This window comes from Danio aesculapii, chromosome 5 (genome assembly GCF_903798145.1).
Source record: "Danio aesculapii chromosome 5, fDanAes4.1, whole genome shotgun sequence".
In the NCBI taxonomy this organism is placed as follows: domain Eukaryota; kingdom Metazoa; phylum Chordata; class Actinopteri; order Cypriniformes; family Danionidae; genus Danio; species Danio aesculapii.
The window spans coordinates 37,216,971-37,239,704 of NC_079439.1; the positions used below are offsets into that span (position 1 = coordinate 37,216,971).

Sequence of the window (22,734 nt, forward strand, 5' to 3'; positions counted from 1 at the left end):
TCTGAAATATCTGATATATCAATCTCGATTTAAACTTTTCTAAGCTTGATTGCAAAAGGCAAAATAATTCAGGGCACTACTTTTTGAATTGTTAACAGAAATCTAGAAAACATTTTTAATTGCAAGATTTACAAATTCTAATTGTGAAATCCTCTCTTTTTTTTTTTAATAGTGAAAAACCACCCTACTCCCACATCTTACATTCCTTTTAACGGAAATCTTTCTACAGTGTGCAGATGTGTAATTTGTAAGGCACCAGTCAAAAACCACTTCATCTCAGAACAACAAACTATTATGTTTTCTTACTGCCTGATCCTTTCACACATACAGTGCTTCTAGGACAGTGTTGGTGATGCTGTTTGTGTGTGTGTGTGCGTGTGTGCGTGCATGCAAGTGTGTGAGCAGGTGTACCCATGATGACCTAGACGGTGAAGAACCCACAGACAAGGTCTAATTTTAGCCCACTCTGATTTCACAGGCAGGGTTGAACTGGCACATGAATGCAGATTGATCCGATTTCTTTTTTTTTATTTTTATTTTTTAATTATTATTATTATTGTTATTTTTTTTTTTTTTAATGATTATGCCTCATGACTATAGTACCAAAATGTTTTTGGTAAAAAATGTATTTTCACCAGCCCTTAATAACAATAGCGAAGGGTTTTGTTGAAATTCTGGTCCTCTATTCATTAGTGAGTCTGGATTCTGACAGGTCTGTTGTTTCTTATTTTTGGAATGTAAAACATTGCTCGTCATCTTCCTAATTATGCTTTCCACTGAGGGCATAAAAAAGTTAATTAGTAATTCCAAGCATTGTAATAAAAATCATTGAATACACATTCAATGTGCTGACCATCCATTTTGCAATCTGTCAAATGTAGATTAAGTGTAAAAAAAAAGTTTAATTCATTTCATTTTATATAAAAGAAAATTGATGGTCTTATAATGGCATGTGCTTTATAAAGGTGCTTAATTGCACAACTAAAAAAAAAACTTTAATTTACGTTTTGTCTTTTGGGAAAATGTTGCATGAGATAAATGATTGGTATGTTTAAGCTAAAATCTAAAGGTAGTTAGTATTCATTGAGCAGACACTTGTATCCAAAGCAACTTAAAGATGTAGATAAATGAAGCGCTTCAAATGATCTGAGAGCTGCAATATATAGATGCCATGGTGAGTCTAAATTAGTTAAGTAGATTTTTTCCCTCATAACCTTGTTTTCGTACATGCAGTAACTCATTTTTACATTTACAGCAGTGTTTATATGATTCTTTATTGATCACACTGATCATTTCATCAATGCAAATGGGGGAAAAAACATCATTACCTATAGCTTGACACAAACAGAAACTTGACAGTTCCTCTGTCCCAATACTATGAATGCACATGCTCCTATTTGCCCATCTAAAAAATAACAACTGATTCAGTTTGTGTTGAGCCATATTTGATCATGATAATTAACATATTATTATTCACTTATTTATTTTAATAATTTAATGCTTGTAAATGTAATACCTGTTAAATGTAACCTTACACTAACATGGGATGCATGTTTTTCATATGCTGTGTTTTATTTTTGAAATGGTAACATCCGAGTGTTCTTCGATGACTTTGAAAATCATGTCTCAAGAAGCCAGCGTTCAGCTTTAATCTGTTGGCAGTTGCACACTGATGAAATGTTCAAAGTTGAATGAGGCAGCACTTCCGTTTACTTGTCTCATTTAAACAACCTGACAAACACCCGTCATCTGCTTGGCTTCCTCTGACAGAGTTGTGTATTTTCCTGCTGCGCGTCACACACTAAGCTGGAAGCGCCCTGACCTGAGTTGGCTGTGACAGAAACAGAGAAGTGCTGAATTAATGAAACGCCAGTTACTGGCTCTTTCCTGCTGTTCATGGCGAAGGTCTCGTATTGGATATTTTTATATCCAATATATTTGTCAGAGTGAACTTGGAGTCATTCATCTGCTTAATATTTGCATAATAATCAAGGAACATTAAAACGTAAAAAAATGCAAGACTTTGATCTAGTGACTGATCACAGGATAACCGTTATGAATTGGTATCGGTCTGTGCCTAGGTATTTCGAAATCTATGTTGTATATTGATGTCCAGCTTCAATGTAAAAGTAATCAGTTTCCAACTTTTATCTCAGCATCATTCCTTAATGAAACTCAACATTAGCGCTGTTTCAAAACAGCAGGCATGCTGCTATGTGTCTTGTCGTTTTGCAGCTCTTAAAAAAGGCTCAAGGGTAATATTAAAGTCAGCCTGAAATAAAAATATACGTTTTTTTGGGGGGTGTTGGTACAGTATTTATTTGCTTTCGACCCGTTCCTGAAGAACACTACTGATGCAATGTAAGAAGTTGCAACCATTGCAGCGTAAACATTTCTATGTAAGTTTTTTTCATAGCCTTTAGTGTATGGACTGACAGAGCATATGTGATGCTCACATTGAAAAGATATTAAAATAATAATGTATAGCTGAAACGATCATATTTGGTCATTTTTTTAAACCAACTTCACCTAAAGCAACTTGTGCTTTTGCTTAAAGGGATAGTTCACCAAAAAGTGGGGGAAAAATTCATCATTTACTATCTCTCATTTGTTGTGAATTTTTCTGTTGAACAATAAGGAAGATATAAAGATGAATGTTGGAAAAAAGAACAACTATTAACATTCTTAGTATTTTTTGCTCCCAAAGATGTCGATAGCTTCATTTTTTTCCAACATTCTTCCGAATGTTTTGTTCAACAGAAAAAAGAAACTCACAAAGGTGTAGAACCATTTGATTTGAGCGTAAGTAAATAGTGAGGAAATCTGAGTGAACAATTTCCATGTTTGCAAGTTAATGCCGTTTCAAAACAGCAGGGATGCTGCTATGTGACTTGTCTTTTTGCAGCTGTTAAAAAAGGCTCAAGGGTAACATTGAAATCAGGTTGAAATAAAAATGTTTTTTTTGGGGTGATGTTAGCATCAATATGGTACCCTTGGGGTTATCTGCAGGCTACTGTGCTTCCAAATTTCTATCCAAGTCTTCTGCATTTGCATATAAACATTTAAAGGTGCAGTATGTAAGTTTGACACCCAGTTGTTGAACTAGCTTTTGCACTCCGGAATCAAAACAAATGCAAGTGCAGGTTGCCTAATTGAGGACAGGAGCAAGTGCTTTAAGTCGCGTTCTATTTCGAAGCAACAGCACCCGATTGAAGGAATATTTTCCATATTAAAAGGAGTTTTTGTCCTAACCAACACCTTGAATTGATATATTACAAACGGCTTCCATTTCTCACAGCTGAACAACAGGAGAAACTGACAAGATCACCTCAGGTACACCACATGTGCTTTATTCAATGTTAAGTGCTAATAATGTGAGTTTGAATGCCTTTTTACACAACATTTATTGCCATATACAGAAAGCAGCAGCAGATAGTTCACCTCAGATCTTAAAAATAAAATAAACCTTTTGAAATTGAACTTTAGATCATAACACATATGGGTGATTCAGCATGTACACTTAATAATGTTAAAGAGGGTTACAAACAGCCAAATTCCTTATCACTGTGTATCTCATCATGAAGAATGTTGTTAGGACATTTCGGCATCTGCTACTGTTCACCGGAGGTCGCATTTCAGTCACAGACACATGCTTTTATAGAGCCTTCTTAAATAAATGAAAGGAAGACACTGTTTTACACAAAGGCAACCCGGGCTGCTGAAATATAATTGGCTAAACTGGCATTGGGCAGGTTAACATTACCAAAACAAAGACAGCGTTCTGGCACGGAGAACACATTTTCAAAGCAGAATATCTGACTTCAGCACTGTTTTCAGATAAACAAGTCTGTTCACTTGGCATGTTTCCTAAATGTCTGCAATCATATTATGGTATTTTTATGGTTTAGAAGAGTCAAAAACATACATACAGCACCTTTAAAACTTACTGCTTTTCATAAGATCTTCTGACCAATCAAATGCTCTCTTGCATCTCCAAGGTCATACCCCTACAAGAAGCGACTGAAATGAGGTATATTCAGATTCAGCATTGCTTTGAATGACTGTTGCTTTCATGAGATGGATACATTTTTACTCAATGACTGTAATTTTAGCAGAGCTGTGTTATAAATGAAACGCTACTAGCTATTAAAAGACAGAAGCTTCTCGGATTGTCCTACCCTGTCTTTGTGCCTCAGTTAAAATTATGACACACATAAATCAATATCTATGCATTTTAAGCCGCTTCAGAAGATTTTTAAGTGCCCGTAGGGTGAAAGCTTTGCTTTTTTGTGTGGGTGTGGCTGACTGTCAAATCCACTTTTGACTTTGAAACAGAAACATAATGGATATTCTTAAATTCAGATTCTATATTTGTGCTTGAATTTCTCATTGAACGCGACCACACCACTATGCCTGTAGTTATTTGGTTGTCAGTAATTTGCATTCTGAATTTGAGTAATGTTATTTATTGGGTATTTGCTACTAACAGTAAACGCGTGGGGAACCTGAAGAAGTGTTTGCATGTAAGGAAACTTGTTTGCGTTCTTTGAACTGCTGTGATAAGGACACTCATAACTAAGACAGTTTGAAAGGGGGAAGGCATGAAGAATTTTTTTGTCCTCGTATAAACAAAAGAATCGTCAGCTTTTAAAGTTCATACTGCCACTTAATGTGTCATCCTGTAGTGGGAAGTGTAGAAAAGCCGAGCTTGACTTAAATTTGACTGTTTGGCAGCAGGTCGATTTCTTTTTTTGTTCTTGTGGCAGTCTGACAGTCTTCCTGCACTACTGTCATTAGTTGGACCTGCAACTCAAGAGGGGAAGGAGATTGAAACAAAAGCTGGAAACAGGACACCTCAGCAACACACACACACACACACACCACACACACACACACACACACACACACACACACACACACACACACACACACACACACACACACACACATATATATAAACACACACACTATACAATACTCAGCTATACACGCATCACAACAAATAATCTGACTCTCCGTTCCATCTAAAATAGTGCTGCTGTCAGTATATAATTGTTTTCAACCTTTCTTGAAGAATATTACTGATTCGATGAAAGAAGTGACAGCCACCGCAGCGTAAGCATTTTTGTTTTAGAGCAATTAAGTTTTTTAATACACTTTAGTGTATAGATTTTCACCAACTTCATGTGCTTTTGCTTAAAGGGATAGTTCACCAAAAAATTAAACAAATTGTCATCATTTACTCTCTCTTAATTGTTATACATTCTACTGTTAAACATTAAGGAAGATATTAGGAAAAACTATCAACTTTCTTAGTATTTTTTGCTCCTATGGATGTCGATAGCTACGTTTTTCCAACATTCTTCAGAATGTTTTGTGTTCAACAGAAGAAAGAAACTCACAAAGGTGTAGAACCATTTGATTTGAGTGCAAGTAAGTGGTGAGGAAATCATTTTTTTGTTTCCAAGTCATTAAATGATTTTCAAATAATTTGTTGAAGAGAGCAGTAATACACTTTGCTAATATACTATACTAATATACTATTAGTGCAGTAAGCACAAGTGAACCTTTGTGCTAACAGGGACACTTTCAAATCTGACATTTACTTTTAAGTCTCATCCCACCCCACCCTCTGTCCACTTTCCTGTAGGGGTGGGAATCACAGGTCAACTCACAATACGGTATTATCACACAATTTTGTCTCTTATATTGATAAATCACAATAACCACAATATCAGCAATTTCTACGATATATCGCAAGAGAATCATCCACGATATATCACGATATTTGTAAATAAATGAGAAAAATTTTTTTTTTATTAACGGCACATTTTATAGAATTGAAACATTGTAAAGCAAGCAAATAGCAGTCGAGCAAGCTTAAAAATGCCAAGGGACGTTTGTGACTGAAAGGGCACACTTTGCAGCCACATCTGAACTCTGGTCAAGTCGGACCTATTCTTGAGCCTTACTTTGCACTAGATTGACGATGATTGGAAGTTGTGCCAGAGAAGCCTTGAGATGGCATATTTTCCATTACATTAAAATCATTATTTACACTGCAAGAAATGCACTGTTTAAAATATTATTTACAGGATACACAAGAGTTATTTTATTTAGAGGAGACACTGCTTTATTTTCTACTTATAATATGGAAAACATTGAAAATAAATTTTGTTTAAAAAAAAAAGTTATTAATTTTCACTTTTTTATAAAACAAAATGACTGTTCATTTTAGGAAATTTGTTTTTCAATGTTGATGTTCAATAAATAATCCGAGATAATAGATTATTTATAATCATGTAATGCACCCTTCATTCAAAAATCTCTCACTTGTAATATGTGAGCATATTTACTGTCCAAAATCTGTCAGTGAACTATGAGGGCAAAAAATAAAATAAAATAGTCTTTCATTATTTGCAGTCCAGTTAAAATGTTCAATTAATCGAGATTTTGATTTTTAGGCCAAATCGTCCAGCCCTACTGGATTCGCCACGTGGTGGTTGCTGGGTATACTGCAGCCAAAGTGGTAATCTGCTGCAGTCAGTGAAAGACTGATTAATTATTCAGATCTTTTGTACATTTTAGATAAATATTAATACTTGGTGCCAGAGTATCAATAATGTAACGTGGCCAGAAATATCTTGATATATCGGCATATCAATGTTTTCCTGTGTTTTCTCAATTGCTCTGTTCAAAAGCTACAACCACCGCATTAGAGTTGTCAAAAATATCGAGTTTGACACCAATCAGTACTGGAATATTAAAAACGTCCATTTCCAGCAAACATTTGAGCATTGTTGAGCACCTTCTCAAACAACCACTGGTTAGCCATTGTGTTCACATGCTCAAAAGAAATGACTTTGGTTGGCAGTGAAGCTCTTCACTGAGGGGAAACAGGTACAGGGACACTCGTGCTTTTCAAATTTTCATCAATCAGCTGGACTATGTGCTAACATACGAGCGATCCGCTAATGTATCGACTGATCTTCACAGCCTTTGAAACACCTCAGTGTCCCTGTGTCTGTTTTCACTCGGTGAACAGCGGCGAACTGATAAACTTCACAGCCAATCACAGTCATTTTTGTTGAGGATGTGAACACAATGGCCAATCAACAGTGTTACAAACATTCATAAATGTTAGCGAGAAATTGAGGTTTTTAAAAATTCAGTACAGATTGGACCCAAACGTGATACTTTTGACAACACTACACTGTATACATATTTAGCCATAGAATGAGAATATATTTAAAAATACTTAGTAGTTAATTTGGAGTGAACAATAACAGTTCAGAGAGGTTCAAACTATTTTCCAGAAAATATAATGTAGTTCTTGAAGACACGATTATTAATTTAAAAAAAAAAGCTGTATGTATATTCTAATGCTAGGTCACATCATTGTACTGTCAGACAACTATGTTTAGATGTTCTAATTTCATGTAGGTTTATGACCACATGCACCCAAAGACTACGTCGAATAGTTCGAACTGCTGTTCGAATCACTTGTACAACCCTTCCTACTCCCCAAGAACTGTACTTATCCAGAGCGAGCAGTAGGGCTGCCAAAATCACTCTGGACTCCTCACACCCAGCACACTGCCTCTTTGAACTTTTACCTTCTGGTCGACGCTACAGAGCACTGCGCACCAGAACAGCCCGACACAGAAACAGTTTCTTCCCTCAGGCAATCCATCTCATGAACACTTGATGATAATAATTGCGAAACCAACATCACTACTTGCTATACACTTTTATACACATATACACTTATTTAACAACACACTTTACATGCCAATTTGCACATAACAGCTGCACATATAACGTTGTATATAGTAATAAACATGTACATACACTTGTCAATCTGTATATTTGCACTCAATACTTACTTCTATTTTTTTTAAATATATTTATTATCTGTTTTTTGTCCTGTCTCTGTAATCCTGTTGCACTGTAGAAGCTCTCATACCTGGCAATAAAGCTCTTTCTGATTCTGATTCTGATTTCTTATGTAGGTTAAAGTTGACATCTCCTGAGATGTTTGTGTGATTAATCCTCCTTCCTGTCATTGTGTTCCTCCTTTTTTTACTGACCACTGGTTTAAATGTGACATTGGGTCCCAGTAGATTTGAATTAGCCCTATTATGCCGTTGAATGAATCTTTAAATTGGTGCTTGTCTGTGTGCCCTCAGCCTCGCTGTTCCCCATTGAGATCTCTGCTGTGAGGAGAGACCACGAGTTTCTGGATCAGGACTCTCTCAAGGCGTTATGCAGGTAACCATTTCATATTCACTTAAATATTAATTACAGCACTTTCAATTTATTCCATCCAACACAATAATCCCTCGGTCTGAGTTTCACTCCCGGTGGACCTGACTTTCACCCATGGCATTTGTCGGGGTGGAAAAACACATGATGAAAATTCATAATATACTAATAATAGTCTTTATGACATGCATTAAATAGCATGAGTCACGTGTCATGGGCTAGCATCTGTCAATAGTCTGTAAGTAACCTCCTCTAATCACCATGACGACTGGCCTCGTGTCAGCAGGCCTTCCTGCGCTTCATTGTTCAGCGGTTCTTTCTTTTTTTTTCTGCTTTATATATTTGTTCGCCCCCTTCCATATGGAATAAGTGATTAAGTGACCAGTCACACCTGCAGAAGTCACATTGCAGCGAATGGCCTTTTCTAAAAGATGGAGAATAAACAGAAAGAGGGAAATTATATTTCCCAGGGTGCAACTGGTCCTAAGGCAATGGAATAAGAGAGAGAGATTGAATTCAGCCTTTGTCCCACAGTGGCTACACACTGCTAGCAACTGATAAAACACACACACACACACGTGCACATGCACATCACGGCAATTCAGTGGATTAAAAGAGGTAATAAAATCACAATTGGAAACACACACACACACACACGCACACACACACACACACACACGGATCTGAAATACAAAAGCCAAAATCAATCTATATTTAAAGCTGTGTGTGTAGAGACAGGTTTGTTTACAAAATTAGATTAATGCTAATGTCAATGCTTAACACTAATAAACACCCTGAGTTGCCTGCTAAATGAAACTAGGACATTTCAATAGATTAGAGCTACTTTCACACAGTGATACTGGTAAATATCTGAATAATTTCCAGAACAACTTTACCGGTAAATTTAAAAAAGCACTGTTCACACAGGCATGGACGTTAGGGGATTTTTCCTGAAAAGACCATTCACACATCTATTCAAAAATACCGGTAAATTCTTACTTCATTAGGTTGCAGGCAAACACAGCAGTTTATTAGAAACATGTTATCGATAATATTTCAACATATGGCATTAATAATGAACATGGAAACGTTATCTGACTTACATCTAGCAGCTAAATGTGACTGAAAGTATTCAAAGCTTTTATTTTCATAAACAGCGCGGATGTGAATGCGTCTGAATGTTCTGATTGGCTAGAGTAGACGTCTCACTTCAGTGCGTTCTAATTGTGAACGCGCTCTTTCTGGCAATTTTCCTTCTGCGTTCACACAGCGCAGCATTCCAGCAAATTACCGGTAATGTTACAACTTCTCTTTTCAGATAACTGCCGTAACGAATTTACCGGTATTTTCAAAGTTCACACATGATCCCTTTCTGTAAAATTGTCGGTAATTTTCCGGAAAAGCCTTTATGTGTGAAAGGGGCTCAGGTAATTATACCTCCTTAATTATAATTATCCCTTAATCTTGTTGATTCATTTTAATCTAAAATTATAAATGAGAAGCCCAAATGACAGCTTCATATGTTTTATGTATGTGAGTGTGGGGAAAAGGTGTACTATTTTGCAGATGCTTTTGTCTTGTGTACATCACATTCATGGTATAGACCTTTTTCTTAGAACACAAAATTACCCATTATGCTTTGCATGTATGCGCAAGGAGAATGCTAAGAACTTCCGGTTGGCAGCTGATGTGTATAAAGTGTCACATTTGGACAGCTTTGAATCGATAGTTTTAATCTGTTTTACTTGCTTTTAACGTCTTTTGAACTAATCCTGCTGTCGATCAGCGCCACCTCCTGGACTGATCATTTAAAAAATTTGATCTAATAGGATGGAAAACAACTGCTGCAAGAAAACAACTTGTGCATTTAAATGAAGCCTCGTCATCGCTAAAGTCAACATTTTCTCTTTCTTTCAAATATATAACCAACCCAAACAAATGTAACTTACCATAATGTTTGACACACACACACACGTAGCCTGTACTGTCTCACTAACACAGTGATTTAATAAGGCTCACAAAGTAAAAATAAAGTGGCCATTTGAAATGACAGAAAACACAAACCGTGGTAAATACTACACAATACAAACTAACTAAATGAAACATAAGTCAACATGCAAATCAGCCAGCAGAGTATCAGTAACATACTTTTATTGCTCATTTTTGTAAATTGCATGACTTACATAAGTTTCATGCCAGTAAACTGGTTTACTCTGTAATTTAGATAAGTATTGTGTGTGCGTGCGTGTGTGCGTGCATGCGTGCGTGAGCATTGAAGAGCTGCTGAGCTAACAGCTGACAGGTTGGGAACAAATACACTGTATTTCTGACAGCAGACACGTGAACTAGGAGAACGTTTTTCTCTTGCGACTGATTATAACGGCTTTAACACACACCTTTCAAAGTTGTGTCTCAAAAACACTTCGTAATCCACTCAAAACGCTATTGAAACCCATTTTCGAATGGCAAATTGCCTGTTGTAAACTCTGTAAAGGAAGTTTTAAACATTCTACTGAAAGACGCTGGTCGCTATGGCACCCTCCATGCAGCAGTCAAGAAAAAGGTCTATACATTTTATGATAACGTTTGTGCAGATACTTTTATTCAAAGCAGCTCACAGTTGCATTCTGGAAGTACATTATGTCGGTATCATATCTGCAGGGTTCCCACTGGTCCCTAAAGTCTTAAACAGTCTTAAATTCAGCTTGATCACTGTTAAATTTGTGAACTAAAAAAAAAAATAGATGAATTGCAGTATGGCCTGATGGGATTATTAAACTTCAAAAGGCTCTGAATGAATTTATCAAATATGAGTGCTGCACATTTTCATGTAGAAACAAGAAACCGTTTTGCATTCCACAGGCTTACAGCTTCAGAGCCATTCGCAAACAACAAATAATGCTCATGAAAAGTGTTTGCTTTTGATGTAGTGCTGATAAATTAGTACAGTTTTGTTCTTTGGGTTGTAGGATGTTGTGAATAAGTGCACATTTGATCTTCCTCATCCTTTTGAATGAGCCAAAATAGTCCAAATGTACAGTTAAAGTCAGAATTATTAGCCCCCCTTTGAATTTTTTTTCTTTTTTTAAATATTTCCCAAATGGTGTTTAACAGAGCAAGGACATTCTCACAGTATGTCTGATAATATTTTTTTCTTCAGGAGAAAGTCTTATTTGTTTTATTTCGGCTAGAATAAAAGCAGTTTGGAATTTTTTTTACAAGCCATTTTAAGGTCAAAATTATTAGCCCCTTTAAGCAATGTTTTTTTCGATAGTCTACTGAACAAACCATCATTATACAATAACTTGCCTAATTACCCTAACCTGCCTAGTTAACCAAAATTAACCTAGGAAAGCCTTTAAAAGTCACTTTAAGCTTTATAGAAGTGTCTTGAAAAATATCTAGTCCAATCTTATTTACTGTTATCATGGCAAAGATAAAATAAATCGGTTATTAGAAATGAGTAATTAAAACTCTTATGTTTGGAAATGTGTTGAAAAAAATCTTCTCTCCGTTAAACAGAAATTGGAGAAAAAAATAAATAGGGGGGCTAATAATTCTGACTTCAACTGTATTTTAAGACGGTCTAGCCTTAAAAATCCCTGCGTTTTATTAAAATAGTCTGTATCATTAAACTCAACCTTGTTTCTTGTAGCTTTTGATTATGTAACATGATGTAAAGTCTAACAACATTACTGAATACAACACTTTTATTATTCAGATACTTGTTGAAATGCATAATTTATGATGACAAATGTTTGTTCTTTCAGTCTGTTTGTTCATTTTTTAAAATATGGTTTATGATCTCAAATCTTATTTGCACTGCACCACACTGAATAAATAGACTGATGCAGTGCTGCAAGCACCTTGTTTTAGTAACGGTATGTTACACAACCCTGGTCCGATTTTACATTTTGCATTAGTATGTGACATCAAAGTTTTCCCTGTTTACAGCAATATCAGAATCAGTTTGTTTGTACAGAATCAGTTTTATTGCTCTGAATGTATTCTGGCCGTCACACAGCCGATGGCCCTTTTTTGCATTAGTGAGGTGATGAGCTCATCTGTTCATCTTTCCTCCACAGCAGGTGGCTAGTGCACTTAAAGATCCCTGACTGTGCATGGAGTGAATTCAAAGAGAGGCAAGACAGTCTTACCGCCTCAGTGAATATGTCAGTCTGTGGCCATGTTGGCAAATAGCTTTAAGATGAACTAGACTGCCAAGTTTACCTAATCAAAAATGCAGAGGTGAAATTTGTCATGCTGTCAGTCAGCTGTCTATTGGAAGCTGCTATGAGCCTTATTTATCCACTACCTAAAGTGTATATTTGCATGCTATTTTCTGAATTTATGTACTCTTGTAGCTGTTACTTTAAATGTAGTACGATTGGGGCAGGGCTAGTGGTTAGGGATGCTTGATCATAGGTAATAAAATCTTTATTTTTGTCAATATTGTTATCACGAATGTAAAAAATGATTATGAATGTGCATTACGGCTAGAATTTTTTTGAATGTTTTGTAAAAAATTTTACATTTTAGAAAATTATTGATAAAATGGACATGATACAAGCATTGCATGATTTAAGCATAGTCTCCGTTGTAAGAATTGCACTTGGTTGTTTCTTATTAAAGCTTCAATTTTACGATTTACTTCTGTTACTTGCTCATTTTCATTTTGAACAATTTGTTCATTAATTACATAAGACATTATGGTTTATATCAGGGGTTTTCAATCTCGGTCCTGGAGGTCCAGTGTCCTGCAGATTTTAGCTCCAACACCAATCAGACAACATCTTTGCATGTGTCTTGATGCAAGATGGAGCTAAACTCAGCACGACACTGGACCTCCAAGACTGAGTTTGAGAAGCCTTGGTTTATATGAATAATCGGCAAAAACGCTGCGCTTTGACACGTTTGACCATTTAGGTTAAAATATGAGTACACATGTGCATGTTCTGTTCTGTCGTTGAGCACATGCAAAGAACAATACAATTTCTCTTTCACGCTTTTACAAACATGAATAAATCTAATACATCAATGAATCAAGCATGCCCTATGCTGCAAAGCTCATGTTACAGGATTTTGCTGATTTCCACATGAAATTGAGCTTTGCAGTACAACAAATGTGGACTCCTGAAAGGGGACAGGATATAATGAAATGATCATTTTATTTTGATTATTGTTTTTATTTTATATAGTTGTTGGAGGCAGAAATTGAAGTTTGTATTTTGATTATTAACAACCCTAAATTGATTCAAGGGTGGCACGGTGGTGCAGTGAGTAGCACTGTCGCCTCACAACAAGAAGGTCGCTGGTTCGAGCCCCAGCTGGGTCAGTTGGCATTTCTGTGTGGAGTTTGCATGTTCCCCCAGTGTTTGCGTGGGTTTCCTCCGGGTGCTCCGGTTTCCCCCACAAGTCCAAAGACATGTGCTGTAGGTGAATTGGGTAAGCTAAAATTTCTGTAGTGTACAGTATGTGTGTATGTCCTGGTCCTCCAGGTTGGGGGTTGAACATTGGGCTAACAACCCACCTCATAAAATCTAGATGTTATGAAACACCAATATGGTGCGGCCAAATATCAACTTCCATATAAAACGGCCCTGGGAGTAAGTAATTTGATTAATCTTGCCTTATATTAACAGTTCACACTGCTGCTGGTGGTGTAATAGCAATGTCTGGACCTCTTCAACCAACCACAATGCTGCCATTCATTCAGTTTCTTTTCGGCTTAGTCCCTTTACCAATCTGGGGTCACTACAGCGGAATGAACCGCCAACTTTTGCAGCATATGTTTTACGTAGCGGATGCCCTTCCAGCTGCAACCCATCATTGGGAAACCCATCACACTCATTCACACACATGCACTACGACCAATTTAGCTTACCCAATTCATCTATTGCGCATGTCTTTGGACTTGTGAGGGAAACCGGAGCACCCAGAGGAAACCCACATAAAGACGGGGAGAACATGCAATCTCCACACAGAAACGCTAACTGACCCAGCCGAGGCTCGAACCAGCGACCTTCTTGCTGTGAGGCGTTTGTGCTACCCACCGCGTCATCCCAATGCTGCCATTTTCATGTTTTTATTATTTATTTTTATCGAAGTGGTACAAAACCGATATTTCTGAGGGCAAAAGTGGTACTAACAAGGTGTGCCTAAATAAGTGGCTATTGACTGTATTTATTGTTCAAATAAGTGTGGTGTATTCTTCACAATCTCCTCTTATTTCCAACTCCTCTTATTTCCTTATTTCCTTTTCCCTTTCTTATCCCTCTTTATGTAGTCCTTAAAGCCCTTAAATAAGGAAGAACCTCATTTGGTTGCTTTTCAAAATGATGGTCTAGAGCACCGCCATGCTCTTAAAGTTAACCATCCATTTAAATGAATAAAAGTCCAAATTAACTTTTATGGTTCATGAAGATGGAAATTGTGCTCATGACCATGGCATTGCTAGCGCCAAGTTTTAATGCTTGAACTACAGTAATAAAAAAGAAAGGCACTTTCATATGTTTTATTTATTGTCATAGAGGTTTAGTTTGGTCACTACTTAAATATGTACTTTCCCATTATTATAAAAAAAACTCACAATAATGGCAGCGAAATAGCTGTCTAATTCTTTAAAAGAGGAAAAAAAAGCAGAAAAAACTGACACAGCTAAAATTCTTTGATTTTGTGTGCTTGCCTAGTGTCTTTCTAGCCTTCGTACTGATTTCTATTCACCAAGAGTAATTAGGTTAATATATTGATGTGCACAAACTCAAATACATGTATTATCCTTATCTCAAATGCCACACTGAACACCCCCTTGTGTGTTTGTGTTTTCAAGGATTAGTTTGCTCTGCCATGCAGAACAAACATCATGTCCAGCAGAAATCCCATGGCCATTGGTGCCAAACACTATATCCGTTATATTTATTGATGCAGTTCAACTTCACCAGTTAAAATAGATGGTAATTTTGTAGGTGTTTAGATGGATTGCTTTAGATTGTCTGCATCTCGCTGTCTCTTTATCAGTGATGAAATCTTGTGACCATCACATGCAACAATTGTTTATTTTGCTTGGGTATCTGCATGTCAGAATCAGAATGAGACCATAGTGTGCACACTGAGTGAACTAATTAACTGAGAGCATTGAATGCCCATGAGCGATTCACTCACTCGCACACTTATGAGGCCACTCACATCAGCTGTAAACAAACTGATAATCAGATAATGACAAGGTGATGAATGCCTCTCTACCTCTAACAAAAGTACTGTCATGTCAGAGCTGATTGCGCACAGATGGAGGGAGCAGCAGAGTCAAGTTCAAACCATTGTAGAAAAACTGCATGAGCTGATAGATTCATCAATCTGTCAAGAGTGGCATTAATGCAATTCAGCCAGGAGCGTCAGCAAGGCTCAGTCAACATCTCAACACACACCTGTATATGTGTTTTACATCGTCTCTCCATAGGCGTAATGTATTTTATACTGTAAAATCCACTTATTATATGACCTTACCCTACTCCTACCTCTCAACCCAACCCTCACAAGAAAAATGCGGCAAATTATGAATGTCAAAAACCCTGTTAAATATTTTTGAATATTTTAAAGTAAAAGGACACAAGGTATGTCCATGTAAGCCACCTTAAAGGCCGCGACACACCAAGCCGATACCAAATAACTAGCCCCAGATTGTGTCTGGACCCATTTAGACCAAAAAGTTGCCTCTTAATACACCAAAGGATGCACAGATTCTGAGATTACATTAGAAGTGAGTCTTTCTGCACCGGCGGGGGTCAGCAATCTGTTTTGACATTTCACAAATGGAAATTGAAAGATGAAATGCACTCAGACAAAGTGTAAACAAAGCATTTAGTACCATTGTTGCAGTAATTGGCACTTACCATGAATGCATTTGCTTGAGCAAATATGTCTGATAATCTATATAATTTGCAAATATTTGTGAAATGTTGCGAAATTAGACTGGATTCTTTGTGTTTCTTCTTGACTTGAATTGTTTACTTGTGTATGTCACTTTTGTTTTTGTTCTTGCGTTCTGATTCATTGCTAGATAACCAATCAGACCACTCTGGACCATTGCTAACTGACAACCTGACAAAGCCCAATGTCAGACTATTGACTTGCTGTGTTCCACCCTTAAGAGTATACAACTAGGTCATACCACAGTTTTGTGTCTTCGTAACTACATAAGGAGGTACACACAAGTACTGATTGTGAAGAACTTGAATAAAGAAATGACACAAAAAAATGCATATTTAAATGGGGCACTAAACCATCATTTTGTGAATTTGGAAATATCATAATTGAGTTTTGAGCACGATTGTACAGGCAAAGTAACATAAAAGTTAGAAAATATGGAATTCTTGATGATGCACAAGTTGCCTTGTTGTGATGGGGGTATTTCATAGAGCATACCAATGTGAAACATGGTAGAGAAACTGATTTGTAATATAGTTAACAATGTCATATAATACAACTCTAATAATATAATCTATATGCAGAGGTTCATGAAAAACCTGTCCTCTGTGAAAGTAAGTCTAGAAATTAACAATTTTGTCTGCTTGTATTATTCATTCATTTACATTTAATTTACATTAATAATCTTATATAGTGAGGTTATTTTTTTCCCATTTTTAATTGTTGATACTGAAGATAAAGCATTTTTCAGTGTTCCATACAGTAAATTTTGTTTATAAATCAGGATTTTTTTTAACGACATTGATGAACCAAAAATTGACATGTAAATGTGACATTAGGGATGTGATATTGACAATGTCCCTTTATTTTTTTTTATTTTTAAAGGCAAATTTTTCCGTAATTTTGAGAATAAAAATTATTACCTGACACTGGAAGATTCTTTTTCAAAGATTTAATTTTCTTGCAACAAGGAATTCCTTCTGGTTACTCAAAGGCCAGTCCTTTGAGGATAGTTTTATACAGGCATAGTTACAGATGATAAGACTTTCTTTAATCGTTGGTCTAATCAATTTGGTTGATACAAATTGATTAAATACTCAATTCTTTGTCATCACAATATTGCAACTGGCACATTCCAATCATTCCACTGATTAAAAACTGCAGTGAAGAGATTCATAGCTTCACAAACAGGAGCATTCTAGCTCCGTTTGATTGGATTGCTCAAATAGGGAATTTTTTCACAGTGAAAGAATGGACTCTTCGAAAGAATGGATTTTTCGGTTTCAGTTCGCACGTTGTTAAAACGATGATATCTGTAATATTGTAGACATTAAATAAACTCCATATCACTCAGATATGCTTTTCTCCGTTTCTGTTTGTGTGTAGGAGGCTAACGACCCTGAACAAATGTGCTGCGATGAGCTTAGAGGTTCATTTCCAGTGTAAACAGGTAAACAAACTCACACGCTGCACACTTCTGATTCAGTTATGTGATCTGATAGCCACATTAGTTTTGACATCAACAGACATCCTGATATTCATTAATTCAGTATATTGTAATAATGAACATGCACAATAATGATTTCGTGGGTACTTCAGAATACTTTGACTACTTATTATTTATACTTTGATTGCTATTTAATAATATTAAGTTTGGTGTGTTATGCTTGAAGACTTAATAGGCAATTTATTTTCAAACATTAAATTTTTTTACATGTAAATCTGGCCTATGATATTGAAAATGTTGTGACTACAGGCCTTTTGTTAATTAATTGTAAATTTAACAAATGAAACTGCATAGTTCATTTCATTTAATGAATGCTACAAAAGCATTAATTAATCTTAGGTTTTGTTTATCCCTTAACTAATAGAATTAGGTTTTTTTGTGGCAAATATCTATGTAATGAGTGCAATAAAGTATATCCAAGATGGTTGATTTCACAGAACAAAGCCCTTCTGTTCTATACAACAGTTGTATACAAGTATATGTATTTGAACATACTCGCTGGCGCTCAAGGTGATTTGAAGTTCCCAGATGAGCGTGCTTTTTAGTCACACCTCTAAATGTTGAGACTGACCAATCAGAAGAGAATATTTCAGGCAGAAATGTAATAATGCTTAATAACGCATTAATCAAAAATCATAATCATTTTATTAAATGGAGTCAATAACTAATCAAATTCAGTTGTATTCTTTAATCTACAACAATAATGTGGAGATTTCTCACTGTTGATTTCAAAGCATTAACTAACGTTACTAATGAGGCTTTATTTTAAAGTGTTACCTATTGTACTTTATAATACTTTAGCAATTTAATTTGTTTAAAACGGGCGTGACCAACCCCGTTCCTGGAGATCGACCTTCCTGCAGATTTCAGTTGCAACCCATATCAAACACACCTGCCTGTAACAAGTGCTGTTCAGGTCCTAATTAATTGGTTCAGGTGTGTTTGATCAGGGTTGGAGCTGAACTTTGCAGGAATATTAAGTTTAAAACATTTAGCTACTCTGAACATGTATAGACAATAAAGTAATATGCTAAGAATTTTTAGCTATTATACCTGTTAAAGTAATAATTTTTTTGTCACTTTGGTAATAGCTTGATAATATCGAGATAATGTATATTGTGATATTGCGATTAATTACTGAAGCTATTAAGCGTATAAGAAAATATGATACAGTCATAAGCCTACTTCAGCTAGAAAGTTACTTTTTAAAAGGCTTTAAAATTCTTTTCAATTAGGGCCGGGTGATCTCGAAAATCAAAATCTCCATTAATTGAATATTTTAACTCGATTATGATTAATGAACGATTATTTTATTTAGTTTTTTTTACCCTTATAGTTCACTGACAGATTTTGTACAGTAAATATGCTTATATGATACATTATAAATATGTTAGATATTACAAGTGAGAGATTTCTGAATGAAGGGTGAATTACTTAATTTTAAAGTAATTTAAGGAAACACACACTATCTGCTATCTATAATTGTTTTATTAAACATCTGAAACAGTACCTAACATGTCACTTGTCTACTGTAAAAAAGTGAAAATAAATAACTTGCACTTTTGGAAAAAAAAAATGTCAGTGTTTTTCATATTAAAAGTAGAACATAAGCAGCGTCTCTTCTAAATAAAATAAATTTTGTATATCCTGTAGATAATATTTTAAACATTGCATTTCTTGCATGTTCTGTAAACAAATATTTTCATGTAAATAATAATTTTAATGTAATTGAAAATATGCCATCTCAAGGCATTTCTGGCGCAGCTTCATATCATTGTCAATGTAGTGTAAAGTAAGGCTCAAGAATGGGTCCATTGTCCTACTTGACCAGAGATCAGATGTGGCTGATAAAACAGAACTGGTCACATGACTCCACATGCAGTGTAATAGAAAGTGATGGAAAAAAATCGACCTGGAAAAATTTGATCGATTGTCGATTTCAATTACTTTTCGATTAATCCCCTAGCCTTATTTTAAAACTTTTCTGAGGCCTCATGTTTATACTATTGTACATGATGAATACTAGTACACTTGGTTTGCTACTTTTCTTAATACTTAAAGTAAAAAAGTCAATGAAAAACTACTTTTTGTTATCTAAATGTATGTCTTGTACCATCGACAGAGTGAGGACTCCGAGGAGGACGATGCATGTGCTCTTAGCTCTCGCTGGGCCTTTCAACGAGAGAGTAAAACTTGGTCCCGTCTCCGCACTCTCTCACCGACTCCTGTCTCTCCAGGCAACCGGTCCTCAACCTTACGACCCTCAGGCAGCAGCGATAGTGTACTGAGTGACATCAGTCTACTAGAAGTTACGTCTTTGACCTCTGACCTCAGCAATAGTAGCTTGAGCCTAGACAGTGCTCGGGAAACAACTTCTCCAGAGGTTGTACCTTTCAGTGGAGTCACTGAGGGTACATCGTCAGTTTTTGTCTCAGCCAGCAAGGATGAGAACGACGACACAGGATCTTCATCTTCCCTTCCATCAGTAAGAGAGAAGCCAAAGCGTCCTTCTAGATCATTTTTACGAAGGAAAGAATCAGTAAAGAAGCGGGACAGTGAGACTGAGACGGTCTCAAAAAGTGTTTCGACTGTAACTCAACATCAGCCACTTTCAGGTCTGCACTGCACGTCTGATGCAAGTTTGCCTGGCCAAACCACAAATAAGTGCCGAAGCACCAAAGACCCATCATGGAGGGCACATACCATATGTCGGAGTAATGTTAGCCAGAAAGTAACTCTGCACAAGCCTCACAGAGCATGTCTTTACCTGGAAGACTACCAGTTGACTTGGGAACTTCCCAAGGCAACCAGTCACAACAATCATCAGAGGAAAGAGGATCGTGTGGTCCACCTCCCCTTCGACCACAAGCCTGGAACTTTCCCTAAGTCTCTGTCAATTGAAAGTCTCTGTCCTGTCTCAGTTTCTGAAAGTCCTGACCGAATTGATTGGGCAGGAGTAGACGGAGACCTTTCATTAGATGGAAGCGTTAGTCAGAGTGGGTCACAAGACTTTCTGTCAGGTTTCGGGAGGAGGAGGAACTCCGTTAGTTCACTTGGAAGCATTTATGATAATGTTCCAGAGACGCCAGGCAGCCCAGGTGACATTTTTGACCCTGGAAAAGAGAAAGCCTTCCAGCATCTTGATGACATTTTACAGCATGTACACGGGCTACAGCACAACATTGAAGAATGGTCACGCTCCCTTGGCATTCAGCCACAGGATCAGTCGAACGCAGAGACTGTGTCCACAGCAGACACAACATTACCCAGCAGTCTGAACTATGATGAGCAATCCATGTCAGATGTTGGGACCACTGTAAGCGATTACGATAGTGCGGGAAACTCTGTGAATGAAGGAGAAGGAGGAATGAGAGAGAGGAGAGACTCTGGTGTGGGGGCATCACTTACAAGACCCAGCAGGTGAGTAAAACTTATGGTTACACTTCATAGAGGAATTTCCTGCCTGTCAACACTTCTGAGTGCAGTAGGTCCTTATCCAGACAAAGTGTTTGCAGGGTTGTGAACGAAAATGACAGAGGGAGAGAGAGAGATGTGTCTTGGTAAACTGAAGTCTGGTTTCAGTGACAGTTGGGTGTACTTTAAAAGCCAACTCGTGTGTGTTTGGGATTAGATTTTTTCAGTTTTAAAATGAAAAGTCTTTCAGCAAACATCACTGATGATGATAATTAAAGGAGTATTAAAGGGTACACACAAACTCTGTTCCCTAAAAATAATCCTGTGTTGTTCTCCCCCAATAAAATATCTCAATCTTTCCTAAAACAACATTATTTTACTTTTATAAAGCAAAAATTGTTAAAATATTATTGCAACACTATACAATAATTTTTACAGTTACTTAAAGTTCAAGATTAATTGTGTCAATTTAGTAAGAGAAATAAATTTGCATGTTCTGAAATGAACATGGGCTGCACGGTGGCACAGTGGGTAGCATGTTTGCCTCACAGCAAGAAGGTCGCTGGTTCGAGCCTCGCTGGGTCAGTTGGCGTTTCTTTTGTGGAGTTTGCTCTCCCTGTGTTGGCGTGGGTTTCCTCCGGGTGCTCCGGTTTCCCCCACAAGTCCAAACACATGCGGTACAGGTGAATTGGGCAAGCTAAATTGTCTGTATGTATATGTGTGAATGAGTGTGTATAAATGTTTTCCAGTGATGGAAGGGCATCCGCTGCGTAAAACATGCTGGATAAGTTGGCGGTTCATTCCACTGTGGTGACCCCAGATATAGGATACTATAATAAAGGAACTAAGCCAAAAAGAAAATGAATGAATGAATGAATTAACGAATGAAATGAACATATATATGTGTCCCTTACATTCAAGAGACTAAACATCTTCAATCTTTTCACAATTTATTTCTCTATCCTTTTATTGTTCTCATTTTCCTGCTTGTTTTTCTACCACCTATTTCTCTATGCATAGGAAGTTGCGATGGCACAGTTTTCAGAACTCTCATCGCCCGAGTGTGACCTCTGCATCTTTAGAAATCAACAGGCAGTCGGCTGCACAGCTCAACCTGCTGCAGAAATTCAGCCTCTTACGACTGACTGCCATCCTGGAGAAACACACGGACACCAGCAAACATGGTTGGAACTGGTGAGATGACACTTTGGCCGAATCCCAATTCTATTTTTGTAACCTACCCATTCCCCTTGGCCCTTGAAACAGAATGTAAAGGGTAAGGGCTTTAAAAACTTACCCCTTAGAAATGGGACAGCACTACAACACCTGTACACGTCATCACAATCTCATCACGTTATATGAGATAGATGATCGCAACTGCTGTAATTATTATAAGCAATTTGGTGTTTTTATTTTAGCATTTTTTAAAAGCATGACGATAAAACACGAACAGTGTTTTGATTGTATTAAAACATATGCTTGTTTGTTGTAAAAATTCATAATGATGACAAAAAAATACTAATCCCCTGGCTTCCGTGTGCAGCCTTGCTGTTGTTGTAGATGGTGTATCCTGGAAAATTTTCGTACCCCTTAGTTCTGAATCTATGTTTCAAGGGATATCTAGC

At 36.7% G+C, this 22,734-nt stretch overlaps 1 protein-coding gene across 4 annotated transcripts in view; it reads left to right on the forward strand.

The window, feature by feature from the left end:
- The window catches only part of stard8 (StAR-related lipid transfer (START) domain containing 8), an 87,724-nt gene that overhangs the window by 46,613 nt on the left and 18,377 nt on the right, over positions 1 to 22,734 (forward strand). For 3 of the 4 annotated variants that reach the window (XM_056458095.1, XM_056458093.1, XM_056458097.1), the window contains 4 exons: positions 8,190 to 8,271; positions 17,575 to 17,638; positions 19,815 to 21,115; positions 22,130 to 22,303. In XM_056458095.1, the coding sequence (XP_056314070.1) occupies positions 8,190 to 8,271; positions 17,575 to 17,638; positions 19,815 to 21,115; positions 22,130 to 22,303 (1,621 nt within the window). The remainder of the gene's footprint in view (positions 1 to 8,189; positions 8,272 to 17,574; positions 17,639 to 19,814; positions 21,116 to 22,129; positions 22,304 to 22,734) is intronic. The other variant, XM_056458094.1, reaches the window with a different exon arrangement.